General features: G+C 35.8%; 1 protein-coding gene across 1 annotated transcript in view; it reads left to right on the top strand.

Annotated features, from left to right (window-relative positions):
• The window catches only part of SHOC1 (shortage in chiasmata 1), an 85846-nt gene that overhangs the window by 51304 nt on the left and 13795 nt on the right, over positions 1–20747 (top strand). The window contains exons 16-23 of the mRNA XM_025912656.2: positions 1269–1373; positions 4997–5175; positions 6629–6701; positions 12672–12738; positions 13961–14139; positions 15656–15773; positions 17091–17202; positions 18936–19057. Coding sequence (XP_025768441.1) covers positions 1269–1373; positions 4997–5175; positions 6629–6701; positions 12672–12738; positions 13961–14139; positions 15656–15773; positions 17091–17202; positions 18936–19057 — 955 coding nt within the window. The remainder of the gene's footprint in view (positions 1–1268; positions 1374–4996; positions 5176–6628; positions 6702–12671; positions 12739–13960; positions 14140–15655; positions 15774–17090; positions 17203–18935; positions 19058–20747) is intronic.

Below are 20747 nucleotides of genomic sequence, written 5' to 3'. Positions count from 1 at the left end.
GGTAAAATGAAGATGTTTTCAGACACATGAAAGCTGAAAGAATTCATCAGCTGCAGATTGGCATGATAAGAGATGTTCAAGAAATGTTCTCCTAAAGACAGAAGAAAAATGATACCAAATCTTGTTTCTCTGCCCTGTTCTTATCCATTCCAGGTCATGATTGACTTGTTTCCACAAGTCCTTAGAGGGGCTGAATATACTAACCCATAAATGGTTCTCCTGTTGCCCCTTGTTCCCAGTGACTACTTCTTATTTGCCTTGATCTTCACTAATTGATTAGATGAGCAATTTTCAAATTTTTCAGCAGAACGTTTTGCACAAATAAATATTTCATGGGATCCCATTATATAAAACATGGAAAAGTAGAGCTTCTCTGGTTGAATTGGGGCAGTGGGCCTAGACTCCTATCTTCTTGGTTTCACTTTTGCACATAGTAAAATCCAATCTATCATCTTCAGAAAGCTCTGGAACTACATGGAACACATTAAGTAGCCAATACATCTCTTGTATTGTAAATACACCTCTTGTTTGAGTCATATCTTTGGACAAATATTCCCAGGTGCCTACCTCCATTTCAAGGTATTGCTTTATGTTATGATCCCCATCTTTCTTTTCACCAGTTGGCAAGTTATGAGTTGAATTTGCTTTTTGTTTCATAACTGGGAATCACTGGCCTTTTTTCCTACCAAGAGTAGAAATAATTGAATATCCTTTGTAAGCAACAAGAATATGAACACTAAGGTTAGCTGTCTGGGTTTGAATGCCAGCTCCACCACTTATTTATTCACAAATTGACCTTAGAGGGGCGCCTGGGTGGCTCAGTTGGTTAAGCATCTGACTGTAGATTTCTGGTCACATCATGATCTCACAATTTCGTGAGATTATGCACTGGTAGCACAGAGACTACTTGGGATTCTCTCTCTCTCTCTCTCTCTCTCTCTCTCTCTCTCAACCCCTCCCCCACTCACGCTGTCTCTGTCTCTCTCAAAATAAATAAATAAACTTAAAAAAAAAAACAAAAACAAAGTGACCTTGGACAGTTACTTAACCTTGTTCAGACTATTTCCTCATCCATAAAATGAGGATCATAATAAACTTGTCTGATAGGGTTATTATTATAGATTCAATGAAATAACCAGCTTACCTACAGCCTGGCATAGAGTAAGCACCTGATAATGAATGTTAGCTATTATTGTTAAGCATTCTGATACATGTTCTAAAATTCTGATGTGTATCTTATGTTTTTAAATATATTTCTGCTTGCTTAGGTATGAATGATGAAAGAGAAATGACATACAAGCATGCTGCTCTCTTACATCTTCTGGTAACAATTAGAGATGTCCTTTTAACATGCTGCTTGGACACAGCATTGGGTTAGTGGGATAAATTTTTATTTCCCCTTTTAGTCCTATTGAAATATTTTTATTTCCTCTTTTACTTGCACATTAAGCACTATATACATTTTGACATAATTCTAATAGAATGTATATTTTATGCTGCCTATATTCATTGAAAGAAATCATTTGTAATAAATACCATCATTTAAAAAAATAGGTTTAGGATTCTCTAATCTAGGCCTGAATTGTAGACTCATAATGGCCTCAAGCAGATTTGATTATATAATCATTTTCATGCACTACTTTTTAATGTAAGATGATATTTTGGCATGTACATTTTAGGTCCTTATTGAATGTCGTGGCTTTGAATCTTTGCTAGGTGAATATAACTAATATAACCAAATTATTAGTAGTAAGATATTTTACAATTTTTTTAGTTTTACATGTAAATTAGGATATGAATTACTTGAGAAATAAAAATCAAACTATTTGAATATATTACAAAATGTTAAGATTTTGGAAATTATTTCCAAACTATCAAAATCATTAAAATATCTGTCTCAATACATTACTACTGCTTTAGGCCCCTTATTGCAGGATTATTTAGATTTGTTTAGTAATGGTATACTTATAGAATTGTTTTATAATTTAGAATTTCTAGAACCTATTTAAAATATAAAGTGAAAATAATTTTTCTCTGATCTGTGACCCAGAGGTTTTGTCTAATCTATGACCCAGACAACTATTTCTCTAATCCACGGTTTTGGTAAATACTGAGCAGCAATAAGTTACAGCTGTCCTCCCTCTAAGCACTGGAAATAATAATATTTGGCCAAGTATTGTATTAGTATTATCTGGTCAAGTATTATAACTATGTTACAGCTACCTTTAGAAATCCTAACATGTTGCTTTTCCTTTCTTCTCCAATTAAACCACATGGGTATTGATGCTGGATCAGGTTGTTTTACCTCCATCCCAAGAAAACTATGGATTAGGGACTCCAGCCCTAGTTTACAGAACCTGCAATTGGTGTAAGGGTGTAATGTCACATGTCCTTCTATTTAGTCATCTGTTTTCATTATACTTATCAGCTTCCATGAAAGGTCACCAGTCCTACCAAAAGCAAGGCTGATTATTAAAGCATAATAATAAGGCAGAATATCAGAATCTAAAACATCTGAGCTCTCCGTGCTATAGAGAGAGTGCAGTTGTGACTCACTGCTGCTCAAACTTACTAGTATTAGAGAATTAGAATTAGAGAAATAATATTTATGGAGGATTATTTGAAGTATATTCACCTTTAAGTACTCTTACGATCTACACAAGGATTAAGTGACACCATTAAGAACTATGTATTTGGGCTGAATGATTTTTGCTCCTCAAAAAAATACTTTTGCTCAATCAAACTTGGTCATTGCTATTTGGCTACCTTGAGGAATACTCTAGAAGTAAAATTAAAATTCTTGTTGGCAAGCAAACTTCTTAAGCCCTAGGTCCCAAGCCATAAGGAATAACCAAGACACTTTGGACATTTTTAGTGGAGAGATTTCTCACTCTAAACCTCTCAAAGTCAAAGAGTGAATTAGGTTGTCCTCTTTTCTTTTTTTCTTTGCATAGTGGCAGAGAAAGAAAGGTCCATGGGGGTCTGGCTGCCTGCCCTGTACCCTTCTAGAATTCTGTTTTTTTCTCCCAGCTGCCAATTTGTTACCTCTCCCAAGCTAGCAAGGTAATGACTTTCAAGATTAAAGGTATAGTCTCACTTCTGGGCTTTAACCCATAAATAAATTCAGTATTGTGTAATGGGTACTGTAGTAAAGATAGGTACTAATGATACAAAGGATGGAGACTGTTACCTTTAAGCTGAATGTTTATTTAAAAATAAATAAACTCGGGGCGCCTGGGTGGCGCAGTCGGTTAAGCGTCCGACTTCAGCCAGGTCACGATCTCGCAGTCCGTGAGTTTGAGCCCCGCATCGGGCTCTGGGCTGATGGCTCGGAGCCTGGAGCCTATTTCCGATTCTGTGTCTCCCTCTCTCTCTGCCCCTCCCCCGTTCATGCTCTGTCTCTCTCTGTCCCAAAAATAAATAAAAAACGTTAAAAAAAATTTTTTTTTTAAATAAAAAAATAAATAAATAAATAAATAAATAAACTCCTGGGTGGCTCAGTCTGTTAAACTTCTGACTTCAGCTCAGGTCATGATCTCATGGTTTGTGAGTACCAGCCCCACTTCAGACTCTGTGCTGACAGCTCAGAGCCTGGAGCCTGCTTTGGATTCTGTGTCTCCTCTCTCTCTGCCCCTCCCCTGTTCATGCTGTGTCTCTTTCAAAAATAAATAAACGTTAAAAAACTAAAAAAAAAAAATAAATAAGTACGAGTTTGCTAAGTAAATAAAGTATGAAAGGGTACTATAGGCAGAATTAAGAGCCCATAAGAATGACCCAGTGGGTGTGCTGCATACAGTTCCATGTAGTTAAAGTGAAGAGTACAAGGTAGAAAGCGGTAAGAACTAAGCATGAAGACATAAAAAAGAGCCAAATCATGAATAGCCTTGTAAGCTGCACAAAAGAGCTCAGACCTTATTCTGTAGATGATAGGGTGCCATTGAAATAGGGATGGTACTGGATTAGGCTTCTCATTCAGAAAGTTAGATCCAGAGAATCAGCAAGAGGTTTGGAGATTAGAAGGCAGAGAGAACATGGGACGCCTGGGTGGCTCAGTTGGTTAAGCGTCGGACTTCAGCTTAGGTCATGATCTCACAGTTCTTGAGTTCGAGCCCCGCGATGGGCTCTGCACTGACAGCTCAGAGGCTGCTTGGGATTCTCTCTCTCTCCCCTCTCTCTCTATGCCCCTTCCCCACTTTCTTGCTTTCTCAAAAATAAACTTAAAAAAAAAGAACATAAGTCAGTCTAAATTGCCCATCAGTCAAGCTGTACTAATGTAAAATTTGAATATGCATATAAATATAAAAATGTGAACATAAACATAATTTTAAAATATATTATTTATTGCCAAAATATTCAGTGAACACCTGACCTACATAAGTTACTATGCTAGGTGCTTTTCAGTAATTCACAGAACTCACTGTGTTGTGGAATTGCCAGGAGAGCTTTTAGGCAAAAAACCCCGGGATACAATCTAAATTTACTGAAGATGAACTTGCAAGGATAGGTCACAGGATTCTGTGTTTGGAAACTGCTTGTAGTGGGTCTGAATTTAGGCTCTGCTGTTTTTGCAGTTATACAAATAAATTATGCATAAATATCATGGATTTATCCCAAGAGCTTATAGGCTGAGATTGTCATATACATAAAGAACCAAAAATCAAGTACAATCTATTTATTCTACAGATAAAATACTAAGAAAATTCCAATGGGGTGGCATTTCCATAGGACTTGCATGTAAGTGTAGATCAAGCCAGAAGGCAGGAAAAGATGGGATATATTCGAGTATGTTGTGGTAGCTTAAAAGGAGACATTTGGTACATAATTTTAAGCTTTACTCAATTTTAAGGTTTCTATTAATCGATATCTTTGATCAAAATCATAAAAGGATTAAAGTAAATTTTAGTTGTTATGACTCTTGTTTCCTTTTAATTTTTACCATGGAGTTTCTCAAAGAATGAAAAGATATGCCTTTTCCCCCTACTTTTATTTTTAACAGGATATTTGTCAAATGCAAAAGATATCTACAGAAGCATTTTAGGCTCCTATCTGGACAACATTTGGAGACAGCTGGAGATTGTACAGTTTGTTAGGGAAAAAAAGCCTGAAACCAATTACAAGATACAAGAACTGCGATGCCAGATACTAAATTGGATGCAGAGTGAACAGCAGATTAATGTAAGTACTGGAATAAAGCAGATAACGGTAATCAGCTTAAGTAAGAATTGGATTGGTGATGGGCATGAAGGAGGGCACTTGTTGGGATGAACACTGGGTGTTATACGTAAGTGTTAAATCACTGGATTCTACTCATGAAACCAATACTACACAACACATTAACTAACTTGAATTTAAATAAATTAATTTTAAAAAAGGAATTGGATATAAGATAGATTTTTGCATTTAACTCTGCAATTATGAAGTAGTCTAGACTATTTGGTCCCTTGACAGTTTTCTCCTTAAGTAAGTTAACAAAACAGAATCAGACCAAGAGAAAGGATGATTTTGCATCATTGTTCATATGTCTTGAATTTAAAAATACTTTAATTTTTATTATACAGAGTTCTCTATGGATTGACTCTCCAAATCTCAAAATTGTTGTCTGGTACTTTTAAGTTCATGGGCATATACCAGATAACAAAACTACAATAATTTATTTTTAGATATTGAGCCAGAATCTCATCTCATATGATTCTACAAAAAAAGCTCTTAGTTTATGCCTTGGATTATATTGGGGATTTTTGCCCACGCTACTTCAAGCATATGAAGGTTGCATTACTAAAGATTTAAGAGGGGAAGCCTGAGTGCTTCAGTTGGTTAAGCACCTGGCTTGGGTCATGATCTCACAGTTCATGAGTTCGAGCTCTGCATCAGGCTCTATTCTGACAGCCTGGAGCCTGCTTTGTATTCTGTGTCTCCCTCTCTCTCTGCCCCTTCCCTGCTCATGCTCTGTCTGTCTGTCTGTCTGTCTCTCTCTCTCTCTCAAAGGTAAATAAACATTTAAAAAAAAGACTTAAGAAGAAATACTTTCTTAAATGTTTTCAAGCTGAAAAATGTTTGAAATACTTTACACAAAATCTGGATGTAAATGTGGCCTTCTTCTTCTTCTTCCTCTTTGCCCCTCCTATATCTTTATCCCCAACTCTGTGGTTACTTGGATAACTTGCCTAAGTCATTAAAATAAAGTAAAATAATCAGTAAGAAATTTAAAAAATTGAAATTGATTTATTGTCCTCCCCCCAACCCCGTGCCAAAAAAGAGCTGTGATGGTAAGTAGGAAAGTATAGCAGCAAATCATTGGTTTTCTCTAACAAATTCAAACTTGTCTGAGTCGAATTTAACACTAACAATGCAGGCAGAGACAACTTATATATACAATCACCTATATGGAAGTACATGAATGCTAAGAATGCCCTACCCTAGAATATTTTCCTCATTGATATTTGATCTTACCAGAATTTATTCCTCTGTGTTTAAGCACTGACATCTTTTATAACACATATTTACTTGGTAATCTTATTGTCATTATTTTCATGTAACCAGTGAAGCTTTTTTTTTTTTTTTGTTATAGTAGCATAACTATGAAAAGAATAATTATGCAGAGATATATGAAATTCTTATTTTTGACCAGGTGCTGATTATAATAAGAATGGACTCAGATGGTGAGAAACATTTACTCATTAAAATCCTTAACAAAATGGAAGGTAGGGAGATTTATTTATTTATTTATTTGTTTATTTATTTATTTATTTATGGCAGTTGGGAGTCTTAAATTATGCTTCATTTGATAACAAATGTTTGAACATATACAAATGTAGTGATCTAAGTGTTTAAGATATAATAACATACCATAAAATTCATCCTTTAGAAGTATATAATTCAGTGGGATATAACCAGTTTTGAAATAAATCTGGACTTTAAGTCTGCAATATAAATATACTGTAATGTACTTATACATACATTATATATCATATGTATTTATTATTATCAATTAACACCTTTTATTATCTACTAGTTGCTACATAATACTGTATACTTACAACTCTATACATCAGTTTTAGTAAATAAAGAAACTAAAATTCATAAAGGTGATGTAGCATGCCACATCTCATAGGTAGCAAGTAAGGGAATCAGGATTTCATCTAAGGTCTGTCTTGTTCTAGTGTCATTCTTCAACTCTTCTACGCATTATTGCCCCCTCTGCCAATTCTTTCCACCTTGTGCTATGGTTTACATATTGCTTATATTTAAACTCTTCTCCTTTTTCATCTCCTTGTCTTTTTTAATGTTTATTCATTTTTCAGAGAGACAGACAGAGTGTGAGTAGGCGAGGGGCAGAGAGAGGGAGATGCAGAATCAAAGCAAGCTCCAGGCTCTGAGCTGTCAGCACAGAGCCCGACATGGAGCTTGAACTCATGAACTGTAAGATCATGACCTGAGCCTAAGTAGAACGCTTAACCAACTGAGCCACCCAGGTGCCCCAATTTCATCTCCTTGTCTTAAGTGAAACCCTGCTTTCCCCAGATGATATGGCTTCCCCTGTATCCCTCTCATAAAAAAGCTGATAATTCTCTCATATATATGTGTGTGTGTATATATATATATATATGTATATTATAGCCTTCCTTTCTAATATATATATACACACACACATATATATACATATGTATATGTACACATATGTATGTATACATATATATGTATGTACACATACATATATATATGAGATACATGAGATATATGAGATATATAAGATATGTATATATCACAGGGATGAGAAGGTTAATTTCTTGTTTTATCCTTTCCAAAACATTATTCCTCTATCTCTGAGGTTATGCCATATTGCCACAGCATTTTCTACCATTCCAACTGCCATCCTCTAGTTACCACCTGAACATTCCCTGTCATCTGTGGACAGTTCTGCACCTGGTTCAGGGTATTCTTTTCACTCCTAGTCCTGCCATTATCCTAGGGGTCTTTAACATGAATGATGATTCAACACTCTGACCTTATAGTTTTGTTGACCCCCACAGCAAAAATGATATTCATTCCTTGGCTATGCCATCAACCTTGTAATAATGCAGAACTGTGCTACTTCTGAACTTTAAACTCTGATATATTGCTCTCTGTCTACAGCTACATTAACTCTTTCACGATGTTCAGCATCTTAGAGATCTGTAATCTGTTGACTCCTTTTTTGTTTCACTTTCTTCTCTTTCCAGACTTGGTGATGTGCCCATGACTCTAATCAGTCTTGTCCTTCTAATGTACCTTCCATTTAAACCTTAGCTCTGAATCCATCAAGACATTTAACTTCTCTGTTTCTATACCTGAGCTCCTGAGCATTATTAGAAAAAATAAAATAGTTTGGTACCACTACAAACTTATCTTCTCTGAACTTATATGGGCTGTTAATACCTCTTAACAACCATTCTGTATGTTCTTAGTTCCCATTCTTATCCACCTAATGGCTATACCACAAACCCCCACTATGCTACTCATCCCCTCATTATTTCTTCTTTTTACTTGAGAGAGAGAGAGAGACAAAGTGTGAGTCAGGGAAAGGGGCAGAGGGAGAGAGAGACAATCTCAAGCAGGCTCTGTGCTGTTAATGTGGAGCCCCATGTGGGGCTCTATCCCACAACCCAGGTTTCATGACTCCTCATCCCCTCATTTTTAAGAGAATTATGCAGGGTACCTGTGTGGCTCAGTTGGTTAAGTGTCTGACTCTTGATTTTGGCTCAGGACATGATCTCACAGTTCGTGAGTTCAAGCCCCATGTCATTCTCTGTGTGGACAGTGCAGAGCCTGCTTGGGATTTTCCCTCTCTCTCTCTCTCTCTCTGCCCCTCCCCTGCTCATGTGCGTGTGTCTCCCTCCCCCCCCCCCCCGCCAAAATAAGTAAATAAACATTAAAAAAAGAGAATTATGCTTTTTAATGTCCATTAATGGGGTAAGAATCTTCAGTATTCTTCCCTACCATCTACAAACTTACCTAATTTCTTCTTTTACCTTTTCCTCCTTTCTTTATAAAGGAGGTGAACCTCCTCCTTTTGAAAACCAATTTTTCATTTCTGCTTTGGATCCTATCTCTTCCTGCATCAGTGTGTTCCTTAAGTTATTCTATAGCCCAGCCTTCCTTTCTAATGACTCTCCCTTAATCTTTAAGCCCTCTGGTCTTCTTTTTTTTTTTTTTTTAAGTTTATTTATTTATTTTGAGAGAGACAGAGACAACGCAGGTGGGGGAGAGGCAGAGAGAGAGGGAGAGAGAATCCCAAGCAGGGTCCATACTGTCAGTACAGAGCCCAACTCAGGGTTTGAATTCATGAAACTGTGAGATCATGGCCTGAGCCAAAACCAAGAGTCAGACACTTAACCGACTGAGCCACCCAGGCACCCCAAGCCCTTTGGTCTCAAAAATAAAATAAAACACCACACTCAACCTATGTCATTCTTTTTTTACTATTTATTTTCCCTCTATAAATTGCATCTTTGACCATCTCCCAATATATTTCTTTGCTGTAACCCTACCAAACTTTATCATGCTGTTTCCTTTCTCCATGCCCTTATGCCTCCTGTTCTGCTATAATGGTGCTCTTCTCCCTTCTTTAACAGCTAACTCCTACACATCCTTTAAAAATCAGTTAAAACATTTGTTCAGGAAGCCTTGATTTAAATGCTTTCCTTTGTGATTTCAGGGTATTACGTGCATACTTCTAAGGCGCTACGTACCATCCTGGACTGTACCAACTGATTCTCTTGTCTGCTTTCCTCACTAGTATGTCAGCTTCTGGAGGATAAGCACTATGCCCTAATTTGTATTCCCAGCATCCACAAAAATGCCTGGAATATAGAAGGAACTTAATAAAAATTAATAACTGGATGAGCTAATGAATGCCTCTCTATATACCTAGTAGACTGGGACTAGTGAAAAAGATTAAACTGAACCATATACACATATTACAAATGTCTGCTTATCAGTGCAGTTAGCAAAATTAACTATTAAATTATAGTAATGTGAGAATGGAAGATTCTTTCAAGCAGAACTGTATTAGGTGCTATTTCTTTTTTTTTTTTTTTTAAGTTATTTATTTTGAGAGACAGCGAGTGGGGAGAGTCAGAGAAAGAGGGAGAAAGAGTGAATCCCAAGCAGACTCCTCACTGACAGCATAGCGCCTGATTCAGGCCTCAGACTCACAAACTGTGAGATCATGACCTGAACCAAAACCAAGAGTCCGATGCTTAACTGACTGAGCTTCCCAGGTTCCCCTATAAGTGCTACTTCTTGATGACATTATCATGTGTCTAGAGTCCAAATTTGCAAACTTGGATCTTATTATTTGTTCAGTTTTCCAGTCCTGGGCAGATGAGGTCTTATCTACTAAATTCACAAGATATTTCTAGTATGAAATTGGTAAAGCATTAGTTAACAATTGTGAAGCTGAACCTGCTACAACTGTCTGGAATCAGGCTAGTTGAAAACATTTTTTTAAGTTAGGAAAGTGATGAGCAATGTTAGCATTATAAAACCAAGGGATCTGGGTAACTGAAGGAATATTTTTGTGAAGAAGCTGAGGAAATATTTCTGATATTTCTGCCCCACAGAGAAGAATACTTAAACCTACTTAATGGGGCAACTTTCCCTTTAATACACCTAAGACACATGGACAAATTATTAGTGTATATGTCACTTCTTATCTAGGCTTCATGCTGAACATGCCTATTTCTTTGGCTTTTGGGATTATATCATCACTACTCTTCCAATTTCTTTCAACAAGGTCTACTAACACAAAAATATTAACTCTCTAAGCTGAAAAAATGTTTTTACTCCTTCTAACTAGCAGCTGTCCTCTCTGTCTAGGAGTAAAGACCTTTTTTTTTCTGTCTAGTGTTAGAAAATAGAACTGTGGTTTCATCGTCTATGTTTTTGGAAGATCCTAGCAGTTCACTTAGTAAGTAATCTGCTTTGGGATCATAGCTAAGACAAATCAGGTAAGGAGATTAGATTTTATTTTATTTTATTTTATTTTTAAATGTTTATTTATTTATTTTGAGAGAGAAAGCTGGAGTGGGGTAAGGGCAGAGAGAGAATTCCAAGCAGGCTCCATGCTGTCAGTGCAGAGCCTGATGCAGGGCTTGATCTCATAAACTGGGAGATCATGACCTGAGCTGAAATCAAGAGTTGGATGCTTAATCGACTGAGCCACCCAGGTGCCCCTGGAGATTAGATTTTAAATAATATGATCTTGGGGTGCCTGGCTGGCTCAGCCGGTAGAGCATGTGACTCTTGATCTCAAGGCTGTGAGTTCAAGACCCACATTGAGTGTAGAGGTTACTAAAAATAAAAATTTTTAAATAATAATAATACCTTGTAAATTTATATACAGAAGACAAATAGTACCCATCCTCTTCTTATTTCTACCAAAACTATTGTCATATTAAGCCAAGTAAACATGAGTAAGTAAGCATTACTTTGTTATTATTACATCATGCCTTTATGAACTTTACAACTGATGAAAGTATACCAATAGAGTGTAAGTTTTATTTTAACTGGAACTAGCTATTCCTAAACCAGTTATGCCTACCAAAAATAAACTGTATGTGTGGGTAAAGAATTTTTGAAATTAATTTTTTGTTAAGAAATTAGTAATATAGAAATTTAAGTTATAGTTGAGAAGCAGAAGTGAATCTAATGTGCAGGTGGCATCCAATAGATCTTCTGTTTCTTACACAACCAATAAAAAGGAAAAAACGGGGGCACATGGGTGACTCAGTAGGTTGAGCGTCTGACTCTTGATTTCAGCTCAGGTCATGCTCCCAGGGTCATGAGATCGAGCCTTGAGTTGGGCTCCGCAGTGAGTGTGGAGCCTGCTTAAGATTCTCTCTCTCTCTTTCTCTCTCCCCATCTGCTCCTCTCCCCTGCTTGTGCCCTCTCTTTCTCTAAACAAACAAACAAACAAAACAACAACAACAACAAAAACCAAAAAGTTAAGGTGGTAATTTTTTAAAAAGGAAAAAATGACATCAAAATGTAGTCTCTTGCTGTTTCATTATGTACTTAAATTTTTCAGTAGAGAAAAAAAGGTGAAATCAACCATGATTTTTAACAAATAAAATTAAATGTACAGAATTGATGAGTATCTTATTTGGTTACTTTAAAATTAAGGTTTTGGGGGCGCCTGGGTGGCGCAGTCGGTTAAGCGTCCGACTTCAGCCAGGTCACGATCTCGCGGTCCGTGAGTTCGAGCCCCGCGTCAGGCTCTGGGCTGATGGCTCAGAGCCTGGAGCCTGTTTCCGATTCTGTGTCTCCCTCTCTCTCTGCCCCTCCCCCGTTCATGCTCTGTCTCTCTCTGTCCCAAAAATAAATAAACGTTGAAAAAAAAAATTAAAAAAAAAAAATTAAGGTTTTGATCCACTCTATTATTTTACATCATAAATTCAGACTTTCCATGCTTATACACACAAAACATACACACATACCGGACATATTGCCCATGCGTCAAACTTTGATACCACAGACAGAAAAATAATCCAGAAAATTGTATTTTAAGCAGTTTCCTTGTTTACAGATCTTTAATTCATTGTTATGGTAGTGAAATATATGAACACCTAAAACTTATATATAAACAGAACACTGAAAAAAACCTTTTTTGTATTACTCTTCTTTTCTAACAGGTTTAACACTGACTGTCTTACAAAACAAAAGAAATGATTTTCTGGAATCTGAAGGTGTTTTAAATGGGTAAACATGTATTTATTCATCTATGGGAAATAAACATACCAGTTTCACAGATTTCTTCACAATTTCTCCTGGAATTTAACTTTTTAAAAAGGCTTAATAAAACCTGAAATTAATCAATATCTCTCTCCTCTTCCTGAAAAATGTATTATATTAGAACACTTGAACTCAGGTCATTGCCTTATGTATTATATATTATTGTTGTCCAGAATTTTAGTTCAGTCTTGTTTCAATATCCCTGAATTATCATTGTTATTTTTAGTACAGGAAGTACCCATTTAGACTTACCCTTGTTTATACCAGTTTTGGGGTTTTTTGCTCAGCATTGTTTCTTATATCTCCTTCCTTTCTTTGGAGTTCTCTTTCTTCCTGAAGTATATCCTTTAGAAATTTGTTCAGTGAGAGCATGCTAATAATAAAATTCAGTGTTGACATGTCTAAAAATGTTTTTATTTTGCCTTATTTTATGTAGAAATTATTTATTTCCAATACTGAGATCCAAATTATAAAAAGAGGTGTAAATCAAGTAGAAGCTCATAAAAGCACTTATGTCTATTATCTATCTGGATTGCTCTATATAGAGAATATCAGTAGAGATTTTTCATTATAGCAAGTGCTATTATATGGAATCTGAAGATGGAAAAGATAAACTTATGATATTTAAGTATCCATCTTTTGTTGTTGCTAAAGCATCTGTGAAGCTCACTGAGAAAAAGAAAAACCATTTCAAAGTTGTCAGATAATATTCTATTATATAGATCCTCAAAGATGAAAACCTCACATGTATAAGAGAATGAGATTGATTTCTCATGGTGATTTGTCTGTTATTGATAGGACTCAGTTAATAGTCCTTTGCATTTGGGGATGTGAAGTAGTCCTGTTTTTTTAAAAAAATGTATGACCATCAGGGTGCTTGGCTGGCTCAGTCAGAAGAGCATGTGACTCTTGATCTTGGGATCATGGGTTTGAGCCCTACATTGGGTGCAGAGACTACTTAAAAATAAAATCCTTAAAAAAAAAAAATGTATGACCATCAAAAGGAAAGATAAAGAGAGATTAGCACAACTGGAGAACAAATCAACAGAAAATACACCAGTGCCTTTCCAAGATAAGCAGGCACAGACTAGAGAAGAATAAACTAGCCAAAAACAGTTATCTTTTTAGCCTTCAAAGTAAATAATGACACAAATATAATTCCATTTTCTTGGCTTTCCTTTGTCTTCAGTACAAGTTCCTGTGTAGTTGCACATAATCAATATATTGGAGCAGATTTCCCCTGGAGTAACTTCTCATTTGTGGTGGAATACAATTTTGTAGAAAACTCTTGTTGGACTAAACACTGCGAGAAATTGAATATTCCTCACATGGCCTTTAAAGTGATTCTTCCAGACACAGTATTAAAGAGTAAGGATATAAACTAAAGTCCTTTTGTTGCTGAGGTAGAATGGAAATTGTCTGTTTTCTGTTTCTGATCTGTGGAGAGAGAATGAGCTATGGCATTAGAGGACTTGAGTTCAAGCTCTAACCTCACCACTCAGGTGTGACGTTGGGCAGGTTCTTTCCCTCTTACCTCATATTCATTTGTAAAGTAAGCTTTACTGATGATATCTGTCTTCATCTCTTTACCTTCTAAGTTTTATTTATAATAGCCGAATTTAATTATGATTATATCGCATTTTTTTGTATTTATATCGCATTTTGTATTCGTATCTCATTTATATCATATTTTTAATTGAATTTTAGGGGAAATTTTGTTGTAGTATGTTGACTGATTCAGAAAACTTAATATGCAACAAAAAGTTACACACAGACACTTAGAGAAGACTCTAAAACCACTTTGTATATCATTTGGCTTCTCTGTATTTCTCAGCAACCCTTCACATGACTCAGATTGTGAATTCTCACATCCATTAAGCTTCACATGACTCAGATTGTGAATTCTCACATCCATTAAGTAAAAAAAGCCTGTACATTTTTAGTCCCAGGGCATTCCTTTCAATACTTGCCATAAATTACTTTCTATCCACCTCAAATCTGAGTGGGAAGTTTGAATTCTGAGACATTCTAGTTCAATTCTAAAATACAGTCACCATAATGGTTACTTTGGAATTTTTGATAAACAGAATTAAATGTTAAATTGATTAAATAATTGAAACATGGCCCAAGAAAAGATAAAAGCATCCTAGTTTATAGGTAGAGGCTTCTTCCAGTCTCTTGAAGATGAACTTAATTTATTCAACCATTCCTTATTTGGAGCATTTACAACACTTCAGTTTTCCACTACTGTACTACAAGATTTATAGTAGTTTATTATATAATTTTATATACTGTTCTAAGAAGTGAAATGAATTGCTGGGTCAAAAGTATATACACATTTACATATTGTCAAATATCCTTCCAGAAATGCTATCTCAATTCATATTTGTGCAGAAAGTGTAAGAGAATCCTTTTCCCAATATCTTTATAGTAAGTAGGTATTATTATTCTAAGTCTTTGACAGAATTATAGGCAGAAAATATTTTATAGTTATATTATAGTTAATTAATTATAGATAATGTCTTGATTATCCATATCTTTTCATACATGAAATGATCTTATATAGCCATTCTTTTGTAAATTGCCTGTTAATGTTCTTTGTCCATTTATCTATTGAGGTATTTATTATTTTCCTATTGATCTGTATCATATAGTAGTTTTAGTAAATTCTGTTAACTGTGTTTTATTTCTAGGTAATAGGATAACATATGCTTTTTATTTTATTCTTCAGACCTTTCTTTATTCTGATTTCTGATTTTTTACAGTGAATATGTTTTATTTTTATACTGCTCCTTGAACATACACTTGTTATTCTCATGTTTAGTAAAAAAGAAAAAGAGCTGAAAGATGAGAAACAAATATTTATAAGCTTTCTCTCATTTAGGAAGAACCTTGCTGGATAGTTTTGGGGGCTTTCTTTTGGAAATTCAGGTTCCATATGTGTTTTTTGCATCTGAAGGACTTCTTAATACTCCAGAAATTCTTCAGTTGCTAGAATCCAAGTAAGTTATTGATTTCATAACTTTTAGCAAGGGTATATATATTCTAAATGACTAACCATTATGCTATATATGCAGTATTATTATTTCTCTCTGATTCAAGCCTGCAATTATATCATATGAATAGTTTTCCAAAGAGTTTATGTCAAGTTACACTTCTCTCCCTGTAGTACACCATCATAATTACTGAATGTTATCTTTTTTGGCAATATACATCAATCTTGTGGAGAAAAAAATGTTTCATTATTGTTTAAATTTATGTTTTAATTTCATTTCTTTTGTTACCAGCAAGTACGAACACTTTATGTGTCTTTTTCTTCTGTGAATTATATGGTCATATCTTTGGGTCATTGATAATATGGAGAATGAGTGTTCTTATTTAGAGGGCCTTAAATACTGCCTGGGAAATAGGACTATGAAGTTCTAAATAAATTCTCAAATTTTTAGACTTTAAGTACTGAGGTCAGACCAGCACTGAACATTTTAAAATCATATAAAACACTTTATCACAGCATACAAGTTGTCACAGAAATATTAGACATTGGGCTATATATCAAGGAGGAATAACTGAGCTGTGACCTTAATTAAAATACAGATCTAAAAATAAATAAATAAATAATACAGATCTATTTTCCATGCTTTTGTTTTTAAATCTCAAGGCTATAGGGCATTCACAGAAAACTATGAGCTTACAAAAGGTAGTTAAAATCTAGGCCAGTTTTAAGGAAAGAGAAAAGAAAATTCTGAAAAATGCAGAATGTTTTAGTCTATTACAAAGTGTTTTGATTTCATGAATTATTATTTAAAAAGCTGGAAGAAATTGGTCAATACATTTATAATAGTATTATGTGCAGTAATATTTAGTAAAATACCTACGGCAATGCATATCTTAACGAATTTTTCATATATACTGAATAAATCATAATTTAATTCCTCAAATTTATAAAGTAGAATAAATTGATATATGAAAGAAAAAGTGCAGTCGTTAAAATAATTTAATATGCAAGAGGACAATACAGACTTTCTTAAAGAATTTTTCTGGGACGCCTGGGTGGCTCAGTCGGTTGGGCGGCCGACTTCAGCTTAGGTCATGATCTCAGGGTTCGTGGGTTTGAACCCTGTGTTGGGCTCTGTGCTAACAGCTCAGAGCCCAGAACCTGGAGCCTGCTTCGGATTCTGTGTCTCCCCTCTCTCTCTGCCCCTCCCCTGCTCACGTGTCTCTCTGTCTCTCAAAACTGAATAAACATTAAAAAAATAATAAAACAAAAGAATTTTTCTTAGTCATTTCATGATGTCACCTAAAAATATGGTATTTTACAGCTATAATATCACACTAGTGGAGAGAAGCTGCAGTGAGTCACTGAAACTCTTTGGAAGTACAGAGTGTTATGTAGTGGTAACAGTTGATGAATACACCGCCATAGTTTTGCAGGTAAAACTAGACAGTAAGAAATACAAGCCAAATATCTGTGTAATTTATTATTAGCTCTACTATAGAGAGCTTAACTATAATATTAGTGATTTCTTCCAAAACTTTACAAATGGACCACAAGTACTAAAATCATCACTATACAAAATTACTATTACCAAACTTCTTCAATGCCTTGTAATTTTTAACATACTTTAAGAGGACAAAGCAAATACAGAATCTTTAATGTTATATATTGACTATTTTAAAATATATTTATAGAATAATTATAGTGTTGAAAACCTGAAAAATCAAATCCTAGCTACTATGCTTCTTAACAGGTGGTAGTATATTTTTTTTTTTCAACGTTTATTTATTTTTGGGACAGAGAGAGACAGAGCATGAACGGGGGAGGGGCAGAGAGAGAGGGAGACACAGAATCAGAAACAGGCTCCAGGCTCCGAGCCATCAGCCCAGAGCCCGACGCGGGGCTCGAACTCACGGACCGTGATCGTGACCTGGCTGAAGTCGGACGCTTAACCGACTGCGCCACCCAGGCGCCCCTACAGGTGGTAGTATATTAATCCATGATTAGTGATATGAGATTTCCTCTAAAGTAAGTGGGGGTTACCTATAAGTAAGCTGATTAAAAAAAAAAGATTCTCGTTAAAAAAATCCCTATAGTTTGGAATTTAAGATTTACAAATTCTTGGGGCGCCTGGGTGGCACAGTCGGTTAAGCGTCCGACTTCAGCCAGGTCACGATCTCGCGGTCCCTGAGTTCGAGCCCCGCGTCGGGCTCTGGGCTGATGGCTCAGAGCCTGGAGCCTGTTTCCGATTCTGTGTCTCCCTCTCTCTCTGCCCCTCCCCCGTTCATGCTCTGTCTCTCTCTGTCCCAAAAATAAATAAACGTTGAAAAAAAAATTAAAAAAAAAAAAGATTTACAAATTCTTGACTGAATCTCCTTGATATGTTTGCTTGATTGGAGTACAAAGAAATTAATTCAGTAGGGTGGGAGTGGGGAGCAGAAACCAAGTTTGATGGTATGGAGTATAAATTAATGGCAAAGATTATGATAACGTAAGTCTGATTTAATGAGCAGATGTTAACAATATGGAATTATATGATGGAAACACCAGGCTCTATTAGAGGGTTTCTTGAGAGATACCATGTCTTACATATTTGAAGTTTTTAAAAAACAATTATTTGGGGGAAATACTGTTTAGGAAAACTTTTAATTCAGTTACATAACTTACTGTCAGAGTAAGACATTTCCTGAATCATTCACTCTATAGAATTTAATTGTGTTAAAGGAAAAAGGGAATGATGGGCCATTAGAGAGCAATTCCTGGAAGTCCGTTGACTGCTTCCTTCCTTAAGTAATAAGCAATCAGTGCAGATTATCCCATGGGCTTTTAAATGTATTTTATTTTGCCCTTATGAGTAGCCAGATCTCTATCTATAAAGGACCTTGCCTGAATAGGGACACTCTGTAGGTGGCTTTCTTCGTATCTAGGACTTTGGGAGATTCATGAGCTGTCCTTGCTTAAGCTATCATTCGCTGTTTGACATCTACTACATAATTTTCCCCCTACTACTTCCAGTGTGATTTTAATTTCTCCATAAAATGGGAGCCCATACTCATGTTTCTTCTCAAGTTATAATTTATATATCATGGATTCTTAAAATAGGGTAACAATAACTTCAAAACAACTGTTCAACCTAGTGAACCTTTTTATTTTATTTATTTTCTGGTAGGACCTAAAAGAATTGAATTGTGAGAAGGCATCGGACAATATCATTATGAGACTGATGGCATTATCATTCCAGTACAGCTATTGTTGGATAATTTTATATACCAAAAAAACATTAAACTCAGAGTAAGTAAACATTTCTTTATCCAAAGTTACATTTATATTTAAGTTATTTGGTCCTCTTCTTTGAATAAAAATCGTTATGCAAATTTTCCACTTGCTCATCTAGTTCGCTTTAAGTCAGGGATCCTCCAGGTGGAGGAGCCATGCCCATAGGAATTTGGGATGGCCATAGGAATTAGGATTTGGGAGATGATGTATTTCCCCTAGACGTTCTGTGCAAATCACCCTCCCCTCCTCTACTTCACTAAGAATTGCAGCTTTAAGTGTCATGTTTTATTACTTTTTATTTCTGAACTTGTATGTTAAAAGAGGTCATTAAGTCACTCTCTAAAATCTTATTAAATATACCAACAAAATAGCATCTTTTGGGGCAGCTGGATGGCTTGGTTGGTTAAGCGTCCGACTCTTGGTTTCAGCTCAGGTCATGAACCCGCGGTTTGTGAGTTTGAGCCCCACATCGGGCTTTGTGCAGACAGTGTGGAACCTGCTTGGAATTCTCTCTGCCCCTCCCCTGCTTGCTCTCTCTGTCTCTCTGTCAAAATAAATAAATAAATTAAAAAAAAATTTTTTAAATAGCATCTTTCTATACTTTCTGTCATTGATGTGCTTAACTTAAAAATTACAAAAAAATCCATGCCGAGACACTGGCTTAATTTATCATTATATGTCTCTCCTTCCCCTCATCTCTACATTTTATGAACCCACTGCTTCCACTTCCTTTTTTTCTCTGCAGTCTGGCACTTCTTCCTACATCTGTACTCATCTCTGTCTCTCAGGGCAACTCATCATTCATGGCTCTCTCATGATCAGCTCCAAAAATATTTTCATCTTCCACTGCTCTAAAGCGTTTAAGCCTGTTGTCAGTGCCTTCTTACTCGAAGCCCTTCAGTCCTATGATGAGTCAATGTTTTGATCTTCCATCTCTCTAACTACTCTTTCTCTGTCTGTACCTCTTCTTCCTTGTCCCAGTCTTCAGATACATCTGAATTGTCTTCTTTCTTCTATTTGATCCACTGAAATCTTCCCCACTCCCATGGATTCAGTTACCATCATTCTGCATATAAATTATGATATATACATCTGCAGCTGCAGTCTCTCTTTGAAATTGCTGACATGTATCTCTAATTTTCTGTTAAATATTTCCACCCTGATATTTTATAGGCTCTCAAACTTAACATGTTCCACGGTGAATTTATTATATTCTCTATCCTCTTCAAAACAATATCTCCTCTTTTCTGCCCTTTAGCTATTTATGACCATTGCCTTTCTTTTAGTCACCAAGTTTAGAAAACAAATCCTATAGATTTAACCACTATCTCTTTTTTTTTTTTAATTTTTTTTTTTAACGTTTATTTATTTTTGAGACAGAGAAAGAGCATGAACAGGGGAGGGGCAGAGAGAGAGGGAGACACAGAATCTGAAACAGGCTCCAGGCTCTGAGCTGTCGGCACAGAGCCCGACGCGAGGCTCGAACTCATGGACTGTGAGATCATGACCTGAGCCGAAGTCGGACGCTTAACCGACCAAGCCACCCAGGCGCCCCATCTCTCTTTTTTTTTTTTTTTATTAATCCCCTCTCTCCATTTATGTTACCAGCATCTTAGTTCAGATTCTTATTATTTTATGTGGACTGTTACAATAGACTACCAACTGCTTTCCCACCTCCAGATGGCTCTCAGTGTTACTCTCCATA

The sequence above is a fragment of the Puma concolor genome, chromosome D4 (genome assembly GCF_028749965.1).
Source record: "Puma concolor isolate L17-30 chromosome D4, mPumCon1.1.hap2, whole genome shotgun sequence".
Taxonomy (NCBI): domain Eukaryota; kingdom Metazoa; phylum Chordata; class Mammalia; order Carnivora; family Felidae; genus Puma; species Puma concolor.
Note: the sequence above shows the minus strand (reverse complement) of the source record. Positions and strands in the feature narration are given on the sequence as shown.